This window comes from Bipolaris zeicola (assembly GCF_000523435.1).
Source record: "Bipolaris zeicola 26-R-13 unplaced genomic scaffold scaffold_63, whole genome shotgun sequence".
NCBI lineage: Eukaryota > Fungi > Ascomycota > Dothideomycetes > Pleosporales > Pleosporaceae > Bipolaris > Bipolaris zeicola.
The window spans coordinates 44,377-62,643 of NW_006912112.1; the positions used below are offsets into that span (position 1 = coordinate 44,377).

Genomic DNA, 18,267 nt, shown 5'->3' on the forward strand with positions numbered 1-18,267 from the left:
TCACAGTGGGCTAAATTAATGTGTGAATGGTATTAAACAAGTCGCAATCTCGAACCTGGCACCTCTGCCGTTCACTTTCTTCACTAAAAATACTATGGACATTGAGCAGTCGTAAACTGCAACCACAGGCCAATCTCGGCTTCTGCTCCGCCCCACTGGTCACTCGAAAACGTTTTTACTTCCCCACACTCCACACAACGCACAATGTAAGACCGGACCGAACCAATGGCTGTAAATTACCTCCGCACCGGAGTGAATTCCAGCCCGTGTTACACTGCACTAAGGAATTCAGCCGCGGCACCTAACGTCGGCAGTAAAAAAGCTCGTACCTGGCAGGCTCCGCACGCGGCGGGAGTCATTCGAACGTAACCCATTGCTGACTTGTTTGACCTTGACACAATTTTTACCCATTCTTTATACATACTTTACCAGATCATTTTGATACCATGCCGTTTCTGCACTCAGGGACGCAACCGAAAATCCTCATTGCAGGCGCCGGTATCGGCGGTCTAACAACAGCGTTAGCGCTCCATTCCGCCGGTTTCAACAACATTCAGATCTTTGAAGCGTCGTCGACTCTTACAACGCTAGGTGTCGGAATCAATGTGCAGCCTTCTGCTGTCTTGATACTGCGCAACCTAGGTCTCCTGGAAGCCTTGGAGAAAACAGGCATCAAAACACAAGAGCTAAACTTTTACAACCGACATGGAGACTCTATCCTTAGCGAGCCCAGAGGCCGTAACGCAGGGTACGCGGTCCCACAGTTCTCGATTCATCGCGGAGAATTTCAGATGTTGCTTCTGAGTGCGGTGAAAGAGCGCCTTGGAGAAGATGTGCTCCATATTAATCATGCTTTTACGGCTTTTGATCAGAACAACGACAGTATCACAGCGCGCTTTTCGCGCAGAAGAGACGGAGAACCAGCGGACATGTCGAGTGTGACTGGCGACATTTTAATCGCTGCAGATGGTATCAACTCGACAGCGCGAAAGATACTTTACCCCAATGAGGGACCACCCCGGTTCTCCGGACGCATGCTGTGGCGTGGATGCATCGAGCGCGACCAGTATCTGACGGGCGCGAGCATGGTTTGGGCAGGCCATGCTGACCAAAAGTTCATTGCGTATCCCATCAGTCAAAGGTCTGCCGACAAGGGCAAGAGTATGGTCAACTGGATTGCAGAGCTTAGAATACGCGCCAAAGACGATCTGGATCTCACGCCACCCAAGACGGACTGGACCAAAGCCGTGAAAAAGGATATTTTCGCAGGACCCTTTGAGTCATGGAGATGCGGAGGTCTAGAGATGAAAGATCTCATTGACAATACGGAGAAGGTATTTGAGTTTCCCATGTCAGACCGCGATCCAGTCGAGGCATGGTCTTTTGGTCGCCTCACACTTCTCGGTGACGCAGCACACGCCATGTACCCCATTGGCTCCAACGGCGCGTCCCAAGCCATCATTGACGCCGAGACGCTCGCCAAACACCTTTCATCCAACACCTCGGATATTCAGGGTGCGCTCAAGGCGTATGAGCTTGAACGACTCCCACCAACATCCAAGATTGTCATGGCGAATCGCGCCAACGGACCAGATCACGTGCTGCAATTGGCAGAGGAAAGAGCGCCGGATGGATTCAAGAACGTCTACGATGTTATCCCTAAAGATGAACTTGAGGAAATTGGCAGAGTATACAAAAAGGTTGCAGGTTTCGAAGTGGAAAGTGTGAATGAGAAGGCGAAGGAGACGGAGGGCGTTGATGTACAGAAGGGCCTGAGGAGTCCGCAAGACTGGATAGTATAATGGGGCATCTGGAAACAAAACGGGCGGGATACAACGACTAACTTCACATCATTATGCACATATATTATATATAAAATAGGTATAAACTGATAGGGCAATGATTTTGCTGCTGCGCAGGCTTGTTATGATATGGGGTTGAAGCTAGTATGAATTGGTTTAAACAAAATACGGGGCATCTTTCTAACCACACACTTCCTATTTACACCACCAGACTTGCATCAATCAAACATGGAAAGAGATACGCAGTACTGGTAGCAAAACGCGACACGTCATCGCATTTCGGTCATACCAAGCCGCCAATACCCTTGATCATGGCAGTGCACCAAGAACACCTCCCTCACCGACCTCGCCCAAGGGCCAATCCCACCAGTATCATGCGCATCACCTTCTCAGCACCATCCTTGACCAAAGCCTCCGTCTGCACAATTGCCTCATCTAGCGACAAGGGGCCTCTCAGAATACTTGTGAATGCTTTGATACCAGCACCGTAGCAACCGTCTGCTCCTTCTCCAATCGTGCCAGCCAATGCAACCACCTGCGCACCGTTCCGCCTTGCCCGGCGGGCGATCTCTGTCGTCATCTATTGCTATCAGCCAGTTTTCAAACGCCACAAGAATGAATATCGACCAACCTTCCCATTTGGTGACTGGAAGTCCAGGCTTCCCTCGGCGGTAATAACAAAGTCCCATTGCTGATCTAGAACACGATCAATTTCAAAGTACTCGTTGATAGCCTCGCCACGCGCTCGAAGCTGAGCGCCAAGCAGCATCAAGGCTGCTCCAAGGCCGCCACTTGCACCACTCCCTGGGCTATGGGAAATGTCCTTTTCCAGTTTTGTATGAGCCACTCGGGCTAAACGCTCGAGCGCTGCTGCCAGCAAGTCGACTTGGGCAGGCGTAGCGCCCTTTTGCGGTCCGTAAACTCGCGCGACGCCTTTGGGACCACAGAGTACGTTCTTGATATTGCACACAGCCTCTATCTGAGCCTTGTCGGCTATTGCTGAATTAGTTGTCTGTTCGTGTTCGGGGGTTGAAGTATGTACTTACAGGAATCTTCACGCAAACGAGGGTGGATACCGCTCCAGTCCAGGCTGGCTAGACGAGACAAGGAACGACCACCACCTGCCATGGGCAAGTCATTGCCGTCTACATCTATAAGACGGACACCGAGCGCCTGGAGCATACCGGCTCCACCATCAGATGTACCCGAGTCCCCACACCCAATGATGATCTTGGTGCATCTTGCATCAAGTGCCATTTTCATCAATTGTCCGACACCAAAGGTAGTAGTTACGGTTGGGTCGCGCAAATGCTTGGGGACAAGACGGAGGCCTGCTGCAGCGGCCATGTCTAATACGGCCGTCTCCTTATTGGTACCAATGAAGCCTATGTGAGAATCGACAGGTTCTCCGACAGGACCCAAGACTGACTCCTCAATGATGCTACCATTGTGACTCGCCACTAGTGCCTTTGCAAAGCCTTCTCCGCCATCGTGCAGAGGTAACTTGCGCAGTATGACGGAACTCTTGTCCAGGACCTTGGTGATGCCTGATTCGATAGCATCAGCAACCTGTTCTGGGCCCAAACTTTCCTTGAAACCTGATGGGGCTATCAGGACACGGAGTGGGTGCCCTTTCAAGATCTCTGAAGTGGGAGTTTGTGACACGGCTGAGGCGGGGTGCATCAGTTCGTCCACTTGTTCCGGGGGTAAGTTGAATGTCTTGAGCGAACGGAGAGGCGGCATTTGAGACAGACGCCTTGAAATTGCTGGTGAACCAGCATGAGCGAAGGGCTCCATGGATACAGGAGGGCTCATAATCATTTTTTGGGTACTAGGGAAGTAGAACGCTAAGTAATTGGGGTATCGCGAACAGAAAAGGGTATCGTGGAAGTGTTATTTGTGCAACGAGAGTTGGAGTACGTGGATATAGAGCGAGTGAATTGAATATCCGATGCTGGATATCATCTCCTCGTCAGGCACACGGCTTACTTATAGCTTTTGTCTCGAGTCTTGCCGGTATGAAGTTGCAACTTCTCAAATCACAAGATGCAGGCCACAGGCTGGTCCTATTCCTGGTGCATCACACCACACGAGCAACGCCTAAGGAATTGGTTCAAGCCTCAAGACCAGCACATCACAGCAGCGCCACTTCAGACCGGACTAACTTGCGCCTTGGTCGAGAAACCGCAATTTCGTCCTGCAGCTATCATGGCAAGTTCAGCACAGCCAGGAATGACGACTACAACATAGCCCTTTTTGACCAAGATCATAAGACTAATCTACGGCGGATGCTTTGGCCTCTCAGCGGTAGACTTGTCCTCTATCTTGCATTGGCCCGCATACCAGTGTTCTTGACATCTCCAGTTTTATTTCTTGACCGTAGTCGTCGGGCCAATGGCAGTAATCTCACGTGCCTTCACCAAGCAACTTAGCGAAACTACCAAGATGTACCTTCTTGGCACGGTAGTTGGACACAGCCCGTATCGCTGACGTCCTCTATGAGGCTGTCACGACATACCTGCCGCCTTCTCCCGTCCCCATGGGAGTATCCGCAGCATTACGATTGGCTGGCAGTGGACTTGAAGCCCTTGCTGGCTATTGTGCGCTCACGCGACATGTTTCTATTCTTAATTTTTTTTTGCCTACCTATACCACAGCCTGAGGTTTTCCCGGCACTAATCATGGCTGATGCATTTGCCTGAGGCGTTGGCATTCGGGCTAAGGGGGGTGAGGGGGGTCTTTGCTGGCTTTTCGGTCAACTTTGGGACGTATGTGGCTGTTGCTGTACAGGGGAACGACCACATGCCTTGTTACACTGCCTCAGAACTTATAGTGTAATGAAATAGTTGTGCAATGGGCAAGGTTGGGATGAATGTTTATTATATGCTGAGCAGGGAGGCATCAGATTTGTAGATCCTGTCATCATCTCCACGCAATCCAACATTCGTTTCACCTTGTCGTTCGCTACTACTACTACTACTAGTCATGGGACTCAAAGACAAGCTACTCAGAAGACCTTCTGTCGATTCAGACGAATCAAAAGATACCCTCGTACTACCCAGATGGTCTTTTGAACGTAGCGACCATTCAATCTTAAGCACAGAGCGGTTATTCCGACAGTGGAATCAGCACGAAGACCCGAACACACGCTACGACGCCGGCCATCTAATCGAAGAGGAAGATAACATCAAACGCAGGGAGGTGATTGTACGTTCCACATCTATCTATCAATCAACAAACACACACACACACACTAACTCAACACCCCAGGTCACCTGGGACAGCCCCTCCGACCCCTCCAACCCCCTAAACTGGTCCAGCCGCCAAAAATGGACAACCACCATCCTCGTCTCCCTCTTCACCTTCATCTCACCCTTTTCCTCCACAATGGTAACACCCGCCTTACCTGCCATCGGCCAAGACTTCAACATTGAAGAAGGGTTTCAACGCCAACTCGTCATGACTATTTTCCTGCTGGGCTACGCCCAAGGCCCCTTTGTACTCGCCCCCTTGAGCGAAATCTACGGCCGCGTTACAGTACTACAGTGGGCAAATCTAGTTTACCTCGTTTTCAATACGTGTTGTGGGTTTGCGCGATCGGGGCCGCAGATGCTTGCGTTTAGGTTTTTGAGTGGGTTGGGGGGTGCGGCGCCGCAGGCTGTACGTTTTTTTTCTTTTTTTCTCTCTTTCTCTTTTTCCAAGTACTTGTAGAAGAAGTTTGTAATGTGAGAGGGAGCTTTTGCTGATGGGGATAATAGTTGTGTAGTGGTGTGCTAGCAGATACCTGGCGCAAAGAAGAGCGCGGAAAGGGTCAGGCTATTTATGGGATTCTTACCTGGCTTGCACCGTGCATTGCACCCATTTGCGGCGCGTATATCTCGACGGGGGCGAGCTGGCGCTGGATTTTCTATGCTACGTCTATCTTTACTGTCTTTGTGCAGCTCACCGCGCTGTTCTTCCTCGCTGAGACTTTTGCCCCTGCTATCCTTGCTAAGAAGGCAAAAGCGATTCGGAGAAATATGGCTGATAAAGGTGCGGTTGTACGCACGGAGTTCGAGACGGGAGATCGTATGAGTAGGATTTTGAGGAAGAGGTTGGTATTGCCGTTTATAATGATGTTTACGCATCCGGCGACGCAGGCGCCGTCGGTGTATCGGGCGTTTTTGTATGGGGTTATGTACCTTATGCTGTCGACGTTTCCACTGGTGTTTGAAGAAGCGTATGATATGAGCGTTGGAAACGCATCCTTGAACTACCTCTCGCTTTGTTTGGGGTTTATGGTGGGATTACAAATTTCGCATCCGCTTATGGACGGGGTAGGTTTCTCCCCTCTTTCTTTCGCTTCTTCACATAGTGGGCTGAGCAGGCGCTGACGATAACACTAGTTGTATGCTCGCATGAAATCCTACTACAACCTCACCGAAGGCCTCCCTGAATTCCGCGTCCCACCCATGCTCATCGCAGGCATATTGTGTCCCATTGGGCTCTTCGTATACGGTTGGACGGCACACTATCACGTCCACTGGATCGTACCGAACATCGGTGCTGCGATTGTGGCTGTGGGTCTCATCATTGGGTTCCAGTGTAGCCAGGCGTATACAACTGATGCGTATGAAGCACGGTATGCGGCGTCGGCGGCGAGCGTGGGGGCGTTTATGCGGACCATGTGCGGATTTAGCTTTCCGCTGTTTGCGCCGCAGATGTATGAGAGCATGGGGTTGGGATGGGGAAATAGTTTGTTGGCGTTTTTGACGCTGGGACTTGGGTTAGTGGGGCCTGTTGGGTTGTGGTTTTATGGGCCGAAGTTGAGGAAGATGAGTTGGAGGGGGTTGGATTGATGGTGTGGAGATGAGGGTGATGACTCTTTTTTTTCTCTTTTGTGTTTTTTATTTCGTGATGAATATCCCTTGATTTCTAGATGTAGAACATTTCTCTTATGTAACTTCTCAATCAGTAGAGAGATTAGTATAATAAATGAACTATGAAGATCATGTAGTACTACCATCGGGAAGCTGCTTATTAGCTCTGACAGAAAGGGCAGGGCATTAAAGCGATACTCTCTCCTTTGGTCCCGTCATCGGTGAGGAACCACTTGCAACAACATTTACGATGGTGGAATGATACTGTGTAAAAAGCCTTATAATCAACAAGATTTTCTTTCATGGACTCATGAATTGAGAATATCGACTATTTGAGGAAGAACAAACCCGATATCACCTTTGAAGAGCCAGTCACCTTCATCGAAATCATCCACTATTCCATAGTCTCCCGCATCTATAACAGCCAAAGATGCTCCATACGCTCGCGCGGTGCTTACCCACTCTGCAGCTGGGAAAACTTGCAAACTAGTCCCAGCCGCAATCATTAAATCAACATGTTCTTCTGACATCCACTCATCAACACTATCTGGCGCGCCAGCAGCAAGTCTCTCGCCAAACCAAACAACTCCTGGGCGCAATAGATTTGCACACTGGGGGCAATGGGGAAGATCAGATAACACGACTGGACGTGCTTCATGATCAGTATTAGATAGTGAAAGCAGGAATGGAACGTCTTCCGACTTATAGATGTTCATAGAGTAATCGCATGTAGTACATCGGACAACTCTTAATGTACCGTGAATGTTCAGTAGTCTTGACATGGGATGACCGGTTTGCTTAAGAAGCCCTGAACTCTTATTAGCGCATCTAGCCGATCGTTTCTTCTACGCTACTCTCCGTACCATCAACATTCTGATTAATAGTCAGCCATCCTTGATGCCAATTAGCAAGCGCCGCCAACGCATGATGTGCAGCATTTGGCCTCGCTTGCAACGCCTCGAGTGAACGCTCGCCGTAAAAGCTCCACGTCGTAACTGGGTCTTCTCGGAACTTTTTGGGCGAGGCAAGTTCTTTCAGATTGATATCATTCCATAGCCCGTTTGTTCCACGCCAGGTGGCTAGGCCAGATGGTGCGCTGAGTCCAGCACCGACGAGGCATAGAACCCGTGAAGATTCTGCCAGAAGATCTGCAAATGCCGAATAAGTATGGGTTTCATTAGTATCCATACTGAAGGTCAAGTAGAGCCTGGAGGTGCTTGTGGTTCTTTTGGTGTTAGGCTGGATGGTGTTTCCGCGCAAGTGGGCGGTAGATACTTGGGGGCCTGTGCCTCGTACTACAATTATCTAGTTGGTCTTAGTATGCTTATCCTTAGCTAGCGCTGAATAGAGATAGAATACCATCCGCTCCTGCGTTGTGGGACACCCTGTGCGACAGGACGCTTTTCCTTCTAACCTTCGATCCCAGCACAGCGCCACTACATAACGTCAGGCTCAGCGTGCGTCGATTCTGTAGCTGCTGCTCTACTATAATGCCTGCCTTACTATCACACGTATATAGCTATTCGGCTGTCAGATACTGCTATGCAGTATACTGTACCTTTTGAGACATGTGATTGCCTAAGTGGACCCGAGCCAGGTTACGCTAAGAAGAGTTGCACTGAAGCGCCAAGATTACCGTTAGACAAACTCTCTGAACTGGACCTCTGCACATTAGAGACATGTAGACATTTGTCTCGCAGTAATAATTATCTAAGTCGAACCCAAGTGACGTTGGTTGATTAGTTACTTAGAAGGAAAACTTAACGTTAGCCGCCTTACCAGAAACGCTCCTCATGATCGGCCGACCTCGACAAGCTTGGCTTACACGTGATTTAGGGTCTGAACAAAGTCTAGCAATTACTCCAAGAAGTAAGTTAAATCGCAGGGGCCTACTCACAACGCGTAAAACTTAGTGTTAACGTGGGAGGTTGTTCATGGGATGTGGGTTACGCCGCTATTTCGCAGTTTTCTCATGCGCCGGTTTTCGTCCATTTTCCTCAACGCGCGTATATTTGGCCCGTTTTCCCAATGTGCAATTCTTGGTCAGAAAAGAAACGGGAAATCAATCAGGCCGAACTGCGATAAATCTATCAAAATTAATAAGCGGATTTCTAAGTGGTGTAGGATTCGTACGTTGCGCGTCAACAATGTGGGTTTCATACTGATGACATTCGGGGAATCTGGTCAGAATACACAGCGAAGACGGACTTCTCATCTCAATGCTTCAGTCATGTCATGGATCCGGCTGGGCACCACCTTTGGGATCAGAGTGCATGTATAAAGGATATGGAGTTTCTTCCAAAATAATCGTATCAATAGCTTCAATTCATTACCATCAAGAACAAAAAAACTCTTTCCAACAAATTCCTGCATCTATCAATTAGATAACCATGGCTACCAGCAAGTCTTTCACCGCAGAAATCGGCGGTTTGGAAATCGCCAAAGCCTACTCATCCCAAATTACTGGCAAAACAATTCTCATTACTGGTGTCTCACCTGGAGGCATTGGCGAGGCTACTGCTCGCGCATTTGCCCATGGAGGTGCATCTCTCATCATCGCAACTGGGCGCAGCAAAGCCCGAGTTGAAAGCCTGACTAAAGAAATCTCGGCGGATTACCCATCTACAAAGTTCTTCAATGTCGTTCTTGATCTTGCCTCCCTCAAAGACGTCCAGCGCGCCGCGAACGACATCCTTAATGAAAAATCCATTGAGAAAATCGACATCCTCGTCGAAAATGCTGGCAGCCAATTCGGGAACGCCGAGCGTCAACTAACAGTCGACGGCATCGAGACGCATCTCGCGGCCAACTACCTGGGTCACTTTCTCTTCACCAAGATGCTCCTCCCACGACTACTTGCCGCCGCCAAGGTAAACCCTCCTGGCGCAACGCGCATCATTCCTGTGAGCAGTGAGGCCTCCCACTACAGCCCCTTCCGCTTCAGCGACTGGAACTTCGACCTCAACAAGGAACTCCCCGACGACGAGAAGCCCAACTGGGACCTCATCACTAGTGTGGTCGGAATCCCTGCAACCGATAAATTCGATGCCTATGTTGCGTATGGGCAGAGCAAGACCGCCGCTTTGCTTCTCGCGGTTCACCTCAACAAGTTGTTTGCCAAAGAAGGGATCTTTTCGTTCTCGCTTCATCCGGGAAGGGTGAGAAGTTCAGCAGCATTAGCAATAATCAAGGCTGTGCCGGCATTTGACAAGCTATTCACGAAGACTATTGATCAGGGGAGTTCGACGATTTTGCTTGCGGCTGCAGACCCTGGATTGAATCCTGAGAAAGGGGTGTGGTTGGAGGATAATCAGCTTGTGGAGCCGGTTGCGTGGGCGGTGGATCAGGAGAAGGCTGAAAGGCTATGGAAGTTGTCTGAGGACATTATCGCTGAGAAATTGGGGAATTAAACTTGCAGGACTCAACGGTTAGACCTCTAGCTATGGCTTTGGATATTGCAGTGATATCAGACTATAGTGCTTAGATATATTTGCGACTAGATGGTAGGAATTAATGATGATGTATTGATTAGAATGCCATATGGCTCTCTTACAGGTGTATTAATACTTTTCCTTCTTTCTAGAAAAGTAGAGCAAATAAAATAGAAATTTCATGAGACACTATTGCACTTTGTGTAATCATGATTATGAAATGCTATTGTATGAGAGTGCGATACAGGTTGAGTACTACGTACTGCTAAGCGCCGTGGGCGGGGCTTGAACACAGAAGAATGTACGTAGTACAGCCAACAGGCAGCCAATAACAGCCACCATTATCGCTTGCTGCCAACTCATCACCTCAACTGCCACAATGTATCTGCACCTCACATTAGCTAAGCGGACTCATTCGCGCGCAGTTGGGCTCTAGTATATCGCCTTTCCCACACCACTTATATCTAGCCGCCCGTCAAGGTTCACACTCCACATGCCCCCAATCTAAGGCAAATTCGTGCAGACCATTTGTTTGTGAACCGCAGTCGACATTCAGCCTTACCATCCTGCATCTTAGCACTAGCATTGTCAATGATGAGCAATATCTGGTACCTTGCACGCATCGAGGAGGAAAGGTTCGCGGCCACAGCAGCACTGTTTGCTATGTACACGAAACAGCAATCTATTCGCGAGCCTACCCCTGTGCTTCCTGAAGACGACGATGATAGTTCAAATGAAGAGGATATCGACGATGACTGGCAAACGACAGTGGCTTGCGAAAAGCTTCACCGAGCCACTGGGAATGCTCTCAAAGACAAATCCCTCGATCGACTCTCAGAATTGCTTGCGCGCGAAAAGACCTCCAACTTATACCCTAAACAATCCACTGTAAAGCACGTAGCTGCTGCAGTTTGGATCAATCTCAGCTGTGACTATCCAACAACGATTCTTTTGGCTAAGAACGATGGCCTTGATGAGCGCGATCGCAAACTGTTAGGGCAATTACAGACTTGGCTGAGCGCGATATCGATGACGGGTAGAGCTCCTTCAAAAGAGAAAGACTTTCTTTGAGATAGTCGAGCAGACAAAGAAGGACTTATCGGGTACGCCCGTTTCAGGTTGGAGCTCTATGTTTCTCAAATCAGCCAATGCAAAGTCGATGTCTCGGGACTAGATGTTGACGACCCATCGACTGTGCAGATTCAACGCCTCCTCCAGCTCTGTGGAACATATAGCAACAGTCCAAGCATCCTTTCCCTTAGGGAAGCAGTGGACTTGGCCTATGAGCTGCGGTGCGCTGACTCACATCAACTCAAGGAACCGTCCTTCGCCAAAATCTCCGAGGCGGTCTTAATGCTCAGCCGGCTCCGTGCTGCGTATGAGTGCTTCAAGACGACTGCGCTCAGTTTTCCCGAGTTTAGATCTCTTGAGTGGAAGTCGGTGGAGTCTCCCCACAAAGTCGGCATTGAAGCAAGCAGGTTCTGCAAGCAGGTGCAAAGCTTAGCCAAGAAAGTTCACCGTAAGCAGCTCGCGAAAGGTAGCCATGCTCAACGCTACTATAATGCATCGTGGTTGCATGTTCATGCGGAGATGCAAATCCTTGTAGATCTGGAATCTGAGTTAAAGTGGCAGCAAAGAGTCCATGGTTACATCGGAACCAGCAAGAAACCATGCTTCTTATGTAACGAACTTCTCAGAAATTATGTCAGACTTTCCGTGGACGGCATACGTACCTCAGCTTTTCGTGCTCGGACGTCTCACGGAAAGGTGTGCCCGCTGTGGACACTACCATCTATCCCGGCTTCTGCACCACCAGGCATTGGTATATCTATAGCTGCAGCACTAATACAAACCCACAGCTACATCCTTCAAGTTCTCTCTGCCGGTTTAGTAGTAATCCAACCAGCTATAGCAGAGTCTTCAGTTGGTATGTCTGAGGCAGGCGCATTACCTGGTGCAATTCCATCTAAGCTGAAGCTTGAGTATCTCGCCCATAAACGAAACAAGACCGCATGCACGCCAGCAGAAAAACTAGATGAAGATGGCGACACCTTTGGTCCGAAACTGAAGACGGTTCGGGTACTTCGGATACCGGCTGACGGAAGCGTGCCCAGACTGGTACCTATTGCCTATCATGCCCAGTCCCCAGAGTCCAAACGCTGGATTCCAGAGCTCGGCCTCCACATCGTGCCTGACTTTCGTGAATACTGGGCGGCCTACCATGTTGACCGTAAACTCAGATGCTTCAATGTTAACAATCAACCCACTAAAATGATCGAAGGGCACTGTTGGATTTATCGGAACGAGAACATTGATCTTCCAGAGAATGAGTACATCAAGCGAATGCTTGGCCTTGATCGCATTGACTTTTCAAGACGCTTTTACTACGGCGACGTTTTCATTGTGAAATACACTGAGCATCCAACAACCCTCGCATGTGAAGTTAACATACCAAAAGCATTGCTCCCGCAGTTAATCGCGCTGCTGAAGACTGTGTTCCAGAGCGAATGGGAGAAGGCATATCTCGAATCACAGCTCCGAAGCGATCAGTAAATACAAGCAGAGATACTCAAGGTGAAGACGGATAAGGAGATTCTTTATCAAAGGATGTGCGCTGCCTTTGCTATCTTTACTGTATTCTGCCATGGGCGTTTCGCTGCTAACAAACGAAAATAGGACTCCAGTTGAGCGTGAAGTACTAGATCGTATGCCACCAATTGCCTTGGAGATACTAGCGATTCAGTTGTGCGATGATGATGGGTTGATTCATTCAAGTGTAAGTCCTTCTGACGACCCGGATATCATGGCAATCAGGGAGGTGAGAAGGCCGAGGGCATTAGACTTGATGGGCTGGAATGGGTTCCAGAGTTCACAGCTGTAAGGTAACAGTGGTGCAATGGGGGTTCAAATTCAAAGCCGAACAAGCAAAAATATATTCTGTTGATTGAAGAGTTATTGCAAGGTTCAGGCCGATACAAATTTGTAGCCCTTCCTGCTAGTTGGCTCTATTAGGAATTCGCTTCCAGCCTTCCCACGTTGATATACTGCGGGCTGTGCAATCAGCCACCTCCAGCTGAGTTGAGTTGAGCTTCACAGCCCCCCTCTGATAATTCTGCACACCCACTCTGGTCACCTTTTTTCTTTTCTTCATATCTTGGTATAGTATCGCGCGGATGTATATTAGTATTTCTTTTCGGAGCAAATAGACACTTTCTTCAATCAATTATATTGCAGCGGTTAGATTGGGCTCAGCTCTAGCAGCTCGGTTGGGTGTCGTCCCTTGATCTTTTGAGCTCGATCTTGTATCGTGCCACAACATCCTTCACCCTTTAGAACTAACCCCGGAATACCGCGGCCCAAATGTGCTGTAACGGTGGCAGCTCGTGAGGTCTGAAAGAGCCTTGGCCCGCATAAGAAGGGACGAGAATAGTAGCTGACAAGTTCACAATATAGACAATTTAGCTTTAACCTTCTTCTAAAAGGTTGAACGGTGAATGCATTGGCTACTATAATTTACGCTTGCGCTAGTACACACTTGACTAGCGCGGGAAACAAATCTCAAAAACGTGAGGACAAATCTTAACAGCCAAGTTCTCATCCCATCTTCCTTCTCACGCTAGTAGTAGCACGTTCTAGTTTTAGTGCACATGTCGCGCCTTCGTACATATTTTGCTCTTTCCGTAGAACCAAAACAACACGATCCACACATGTCCCATTCCTGGTCCTATTGACAAAGTCCTTGTTCAGGGAAGCTCTTGCAAAGATAAGGTCTTGAACAGCTTCGCCAAGCGTAAGCCGTATGTTTTCACCTCCCTTCCACTCGACAAGGATGACACCAAATGCGAAAGCCATTAGGGTTGCGAGAAAAACCAGAAAAGTGACAGATGTATCTAGCCATGCGCTCAGTGTGTGTCACATGGCAGGAGTGTTTCCATCATAGGCATATCGGCTTTCTCTCTTCTCAGAATCAGTAAGTAGAAATCTGGTGTTGAAGAATGTCGTATGTTCACATTACTGTTGTATACTATGAGTACTCTATGCATAAAGACGCGCGCTGCACCAAAAAACATTACCGCAAACAAAGAACGAAACCAGACAAAAAATTGGCTAACCTGAATCTTGGAAAGAATACTAGTGCTGGACTTTTACGATGAACACAAGCTGCCTTCACCGTTGCGGCCTCGCCTTGCTTCGCCTTACTCCAATGTCGTAGACAGATGATGAAAACTAGCGCCGAGTTCGTATTACAGTGGTCGGAAATCGGTTTCCGGTCCACGTACATCGTTTGTTCACAGGGTACGACCGCTTTGTAAGGTACTTACCACATAGACGCTAGCACCGTGCAGGGACCGCACGGTTATATTAAGTGATGCGGGGAGAGGTGTACTGTGCACTGAGAACAAACAATAGGTCAGAGCTGGAAACCAATTCCGGTCAGCACTATCCTTATACTTTTCTACAGAGCGGGCATAACCTCCGCGGGCGTCATCAAATTGAGCTCAGTCTCGTCATCGCACCCTTTGTGCACAACATCTCCGTTAGTCTCCAAAATTTACTTGTCCACCGAATTTAGCTTCACAACACCCATAAAGGTAGCAGGATAGCGGGCTGTTTTCATAATCAATATTTACATGTCTAAATTTCATGCGTTAATCCGTCCGCCAGTTCGGCGTTTGGGCGGTGCTTTATACGTGAAACTCGTAACGTTGTCTCACTAAGCTAGGGAAAAGGGTCTACTCACAAGTAGAGAAAGCCTATATTGCTTACTCTTTCTCACCTTGCGGATTGCGCGGACAGGAGACGTCACGAAGGCAAAGGCAAAGGCTATTGACTACCTCCAAATGAGCTATTCATTACCCCTACAAGCAGGGTCCCTCTACTCATCGTGAAATCTAACTAAATCTCTACTTTTTTACGAGGAAAACCAAAAGGGAGAAAATACACCTCTGTCTGCCTTTTTGTCTAACTTGTCTATCTCTTTCTCTTCTTCTTCCTTTTCCTCTTCCTCCTTCTCTTCTTCTTCCTCTCTCTCTCTTCTCGCTCTCTTTTCTTCTTTTTCCTTTTATTAATCAATTATTATCTCTTGAGATAGAAGAAAGAGAAGAGGCAACAGAGGAAGACACATGAGAGAGAGGAGGGAGAAGAGAGCCTTATGGTATAAGATACAAAATTACAGATAGCGTCGCACTTATGCAGACCCCTGTTTTGTGGGGTGATGAATAGCTGATATGGGGGTGTTCAATAACCTTTGCTGTCAGCAAATAGACTCATTACTGAACCCAGCCTAGCGCTGATCTAAGCGATGTTCGTGTGATGTTTTTCATGAGGTTTATCTATCAGAATAGCTGATGCAATGGAAGATATATAAACCCCAAAATATTCCAGACAATACACGGATATCCAACAAGACATATCTTTACTACTCCAAGCTTGATAAGAAAGAGCAATCAACAGCGTAAGTACATAGAGCTTACACATCAGCCGTACACTAAGTAGATTGCAGCATGAAGACCTTTTCAGCATCGATTATCTTCCTAGCCGCTTACGCGACAGTCTTCGTCGCTGGAATGCCGCAAGACAAGAGAGCAAACGCTTGCGAGCCTGGGGCGTTCTCTACGTATAGTAACTGCAAGGGTCTTTGCTTCTCTGTGGACTGTCATCAGCTGAGTGATGGCTGGCATTGCTGCAATTACTAGTCCGTGAGTTGACAATCGAAAACACTGCCCTAAGTTCTACGCTTACTCGAGAAAGAACGGTGTGGCCGCAAATATAGTAGCCGCACTACTGAATCCGGTGGCTAGAAAGCTACAGAAATCATGCAAAGGAATTCATGACACATGGATTATGTAGATTGAAATGTACTATCACAATTGCTACTACCTTCTTCACGTAGTTCACATTATGCTCTGTAATGTTCAATACTATCAATGATTCGCGGTATCTAGTACAGCAGCTACACAGTAGCCGTTTATATCAGATCATCAGGCCTTCATCTCCCAAGCGACAAACGAATGGTGCATATAGTTTCTCCATCGGTGTACATGCTCGTCTCAAAAAAAGCGTAACGCTTGAAACGTCGTCCGCTTCTCTACCCTGCCTATTGCCTCTCGGCTTTTGGAGCCGAAAAGGCTGACCTTGGAGCAATCCAAGCACTATTCGACCCCTGGAATGCCTGCCTCACATCATTCTGGGCCCTTGATGGACCTGGGGGCGGCTCCTCTTGGGGAAAGTGAATCGACGGCCGAACAAGCCCCGTAAATGGAAAGGCTGCATGTTGCCGTATGCGCCTTTTTTATGGACGCTTATAGGATGAGTCTAGCTTGTTACGCGGTAGCATATTGTACATGGTACAAGTGAGGAATAGCCAACCCAATTCTTCAAGAAACTGTCGTGCACGCCCGACTTGAGGCAGTTAGGGTATTGCAAAGCGCTGGCCTCGTTCTCACAGTCTACTCATAGGCGCTTGCTTCTGGTAGGCGCCATCACTCTCGCGTTAGCTATACCCGAAGACTGAGTAGTTTGGAATACGGAGGTCGGCATTAGTAGACACGCGAGGTGCCGAGGATCTGTCACCATGCCCGTGCGCGCAGCCTGGGGTAAGTAAGGTTCGAGTAAAGTAGTACCTCGTAAAGGCTGGCGTGATATCGTCCCACCGTTTTTGAGATTTGTCTGCCGCCCAAGTACCGAATTGCTTTGCATCCACACAACCTAACACAATCAAAATTGCAAGTAGGTTTTTAAGCGTCATAAATTATTCTAGAGCCTCGCAAAGCTTCTCTCAGAGTTTCAAGCTAAATATCAGCCCAAGTCATGCCTTAATTGCATTTTCAAGTTGGTGACAATTTCGAATAAATCGCCAACTTCAACTCCATTTAGCTGGTTCCTATCGCTGTCAAAAATTTCGGAATGCAGGCGATGGTTATTTTAGTGTATGTAAAACGTATTCTAAACTTTAAAAATAAGAATCATACTTGGAGATGCAGTAAGCTATCTATTGACTAAGTAAGTTACAGGGTAAGTGATGGACGTGCATAGTAGCCTAAGCGAGAGTCAGCGATAGCTTTGATTAGTTAGCAACCGAGCGTGGAAGTACCGACAGGGTGTTAAACTCTGCATAAACAGAGCGCTACTTGTAACCCTGCAGTGAAACATACATCCTTAGCAGTGCTATTAGATTCCTAGACTTATATGAGGGTGCTGTATAAGTTGCGATGACAACAAATGCTATGTGGTGGCCCTATATCGGGCATGGCTCATTTTGGTCATAAAAACAATCTCTGAGCATCTATGCGAGCTTAATTTATGTATCGCTAGAATTGAAGAAGTTCAGAAGTAGCTTTCGGGTACTACTAGAGAGAAATATCCCTAGAAAAAAAAAGACGCACACAAGCTTTCTATTGCATCAAAATCAAAGTACCTGTAGTTCGTTCTGTTACGGCGGTTGTTCCGTTACGAGTGGATGGACGTTATACCTGTTGGTTTTCATACCAATGGGCATTTCTGTGGCACCGATCTGAGGTTTCATGATTTTGGGAAGACAACTTGTTGAGTGGGAAAGTTGTGTGTCCTTGTACTGAGAGGACATCATTTTTGTTACGAGTTAAGATATTTTACTTTGTTTTACTTGGTGACTCTAGTTGTATGATGTAACTTCATACAATAACGCCGGTTCTATGACATCCCTTATTTTTAGTGCCGCCGAAAACTCCCCAAACCATGGAAGAATGACAATATACAACCTAACCCCCTTCGAAACCAGTCACCATTTGACGCAAGTCTCCACTCCCATATCACTCCTTCTTCTCGGTTGCCTTCTCTTCAAACGCCTTCTCCCTATGCAACTTTTTCAAAGCTTCTCTGAAACTATCACGCTCGCCCCTAAGCTTCTCAGAACCCTGAACAACCTCAGCGAAGATGCTGTTCATATTGTCAATCTGCTTTTGAAGCTCAGAAGCCTCAGTCATCATGGCCTCATGCTCTTTCTTCAAGCTCTCGACCTGTTTCTTGCCGGCGGTACTGCCTGCGCTGCTGTCTTGTTGTGGTTTCGTAGTCTCCCTCGCCAGTTTCGACAGCTGCTTAGCTTCCTTGAGTTCGACCCTCAGCGCTTTGGTGACATCGTTGTGTTTCTTGCACAAGTCGTCCTTTTCCAGCATCCACCGCCTTCTATCCGCAATA

The 18,267-nt window shown here is 48.0% G+C and overlaps 6 protein-coding genes across 6 annotated transcripts; 4 read left to right on the plus strand and 2 right to left on the minus strand.

Moving 5' to 3' along the window:
* Window positions 1-446: 446 nt before the first annotated feature.
* COCCADRAFT_36301 (uncharacterized protein) lies at window positions 447-1,802 on the plus strand (the record flags this gene model as incomplete). Its single annotated transcript, XM_007713562.1, has 1 exon — window positions 447-1,802. One exon carries the CDS (start codon window positions 447-449, stop codon window positions 1,800-1,802), a length of 1,356 nt encoding a protein of 451 aa, XP_007711752.1.
* A 337-nt stretch (window positions 1,803-2,139) lies between these two features.
* Window positions 2,140-3,599, minus strand: COCCADRAFT_36302 (uncharacterized protein; the record flags this gene model as incomplete). The annotated part of the gene is made up of 3 exons (XM_007713563.1): window positions 2,140-2,382; window positions 2,434-2,795; window positions 2,861-3,599. The coding sequence occupies 3 exons, from the start codon at window positions 3,597-3,599 to the stop codon at window positions 2,140-2,142; spliced, it is 1,344 nt and encodes a 447-aa protein (XP_007711753.1).
* A 1,188-nt stretch (window positions 3,600-4,787) lies between these two features.
* On the plus strand, window positions 4,788-6,640 carry COCCADRAFT_25823 (uncharacterized protein; the record flags this gene model as incomplete). Its single annotated transcript, XM_007713540.1, has 4 exons — window positions 4,788-5,009; window positions 5,073-5,462; window positions 5,561-6,118; window positions 6,188-6,640. The coding sequence occupies 4 exons, from the start codon at window positions 4,788-4,790 to the stop codon at window positions 6,638-6,640; spliced, it is 1,623 nt and encodes a 540-aa protein (XP_007711730.1).
* A 329-nt stretch (window positions 6,641-6,969) lies between these two features.
* Window positions 6,970-7,849, minus strand: COCCADRAFT_94689 (uncharacterized protein; the record flags this gene model as incomplete). The annotated part of the gene is made up of 2 exons (XM_007713564.1): window positions 6,970-7,469; window positions 7,525-7,849. 2 exons carry the CDS (start codon window positions 7,847-7,849, stop codon window positions 6,970-6,972), a joined length of 825 nt encoding a protein of 274 aa, XP_007711754.1.
* A 1,202-nt stretch (window positions 7,850-9,051) lies between these two features.
* On the plus strand, window positions 9,052-10,071 carry COCCADRAFT_36305 (uncharacterized protein; the record flags this gene model as incomplete). Its single annotated transcript, XM_007713565.1, has 1 exon — window positions 9,052-10,071. The coding sequence occupies one exon, from the start codon at window positions 9,052-9,054 to the stop codon at window positions 10,069-10,071; it is 1,020 nt and encodes a 339-aa protein (XP_007711755.1).
* Window positions 10,072-10,686: 615 nt separating this feature from the next.
* On the plus strand, window positions 10,687-12,973 carry COCCADRAFT_4582 (uncharacterized protein; the record flags this gene model as incomplete). Its single annotated transcript, XM_007713531.1, has 3 exons — window positions 10,687-11,084; window positions 11,169-12,641; window positions 12,769-12,973. 3 exons carry the CDS (start codon window positions 10,687-10,689, stop codon window positions 12,971-12,973), a joined length of 2,076 nt encoding a protein of 691 aa, XP_007711721.1.
* Window positions 12,974-18,267: the final 5,294 nt, after the last annotated feature.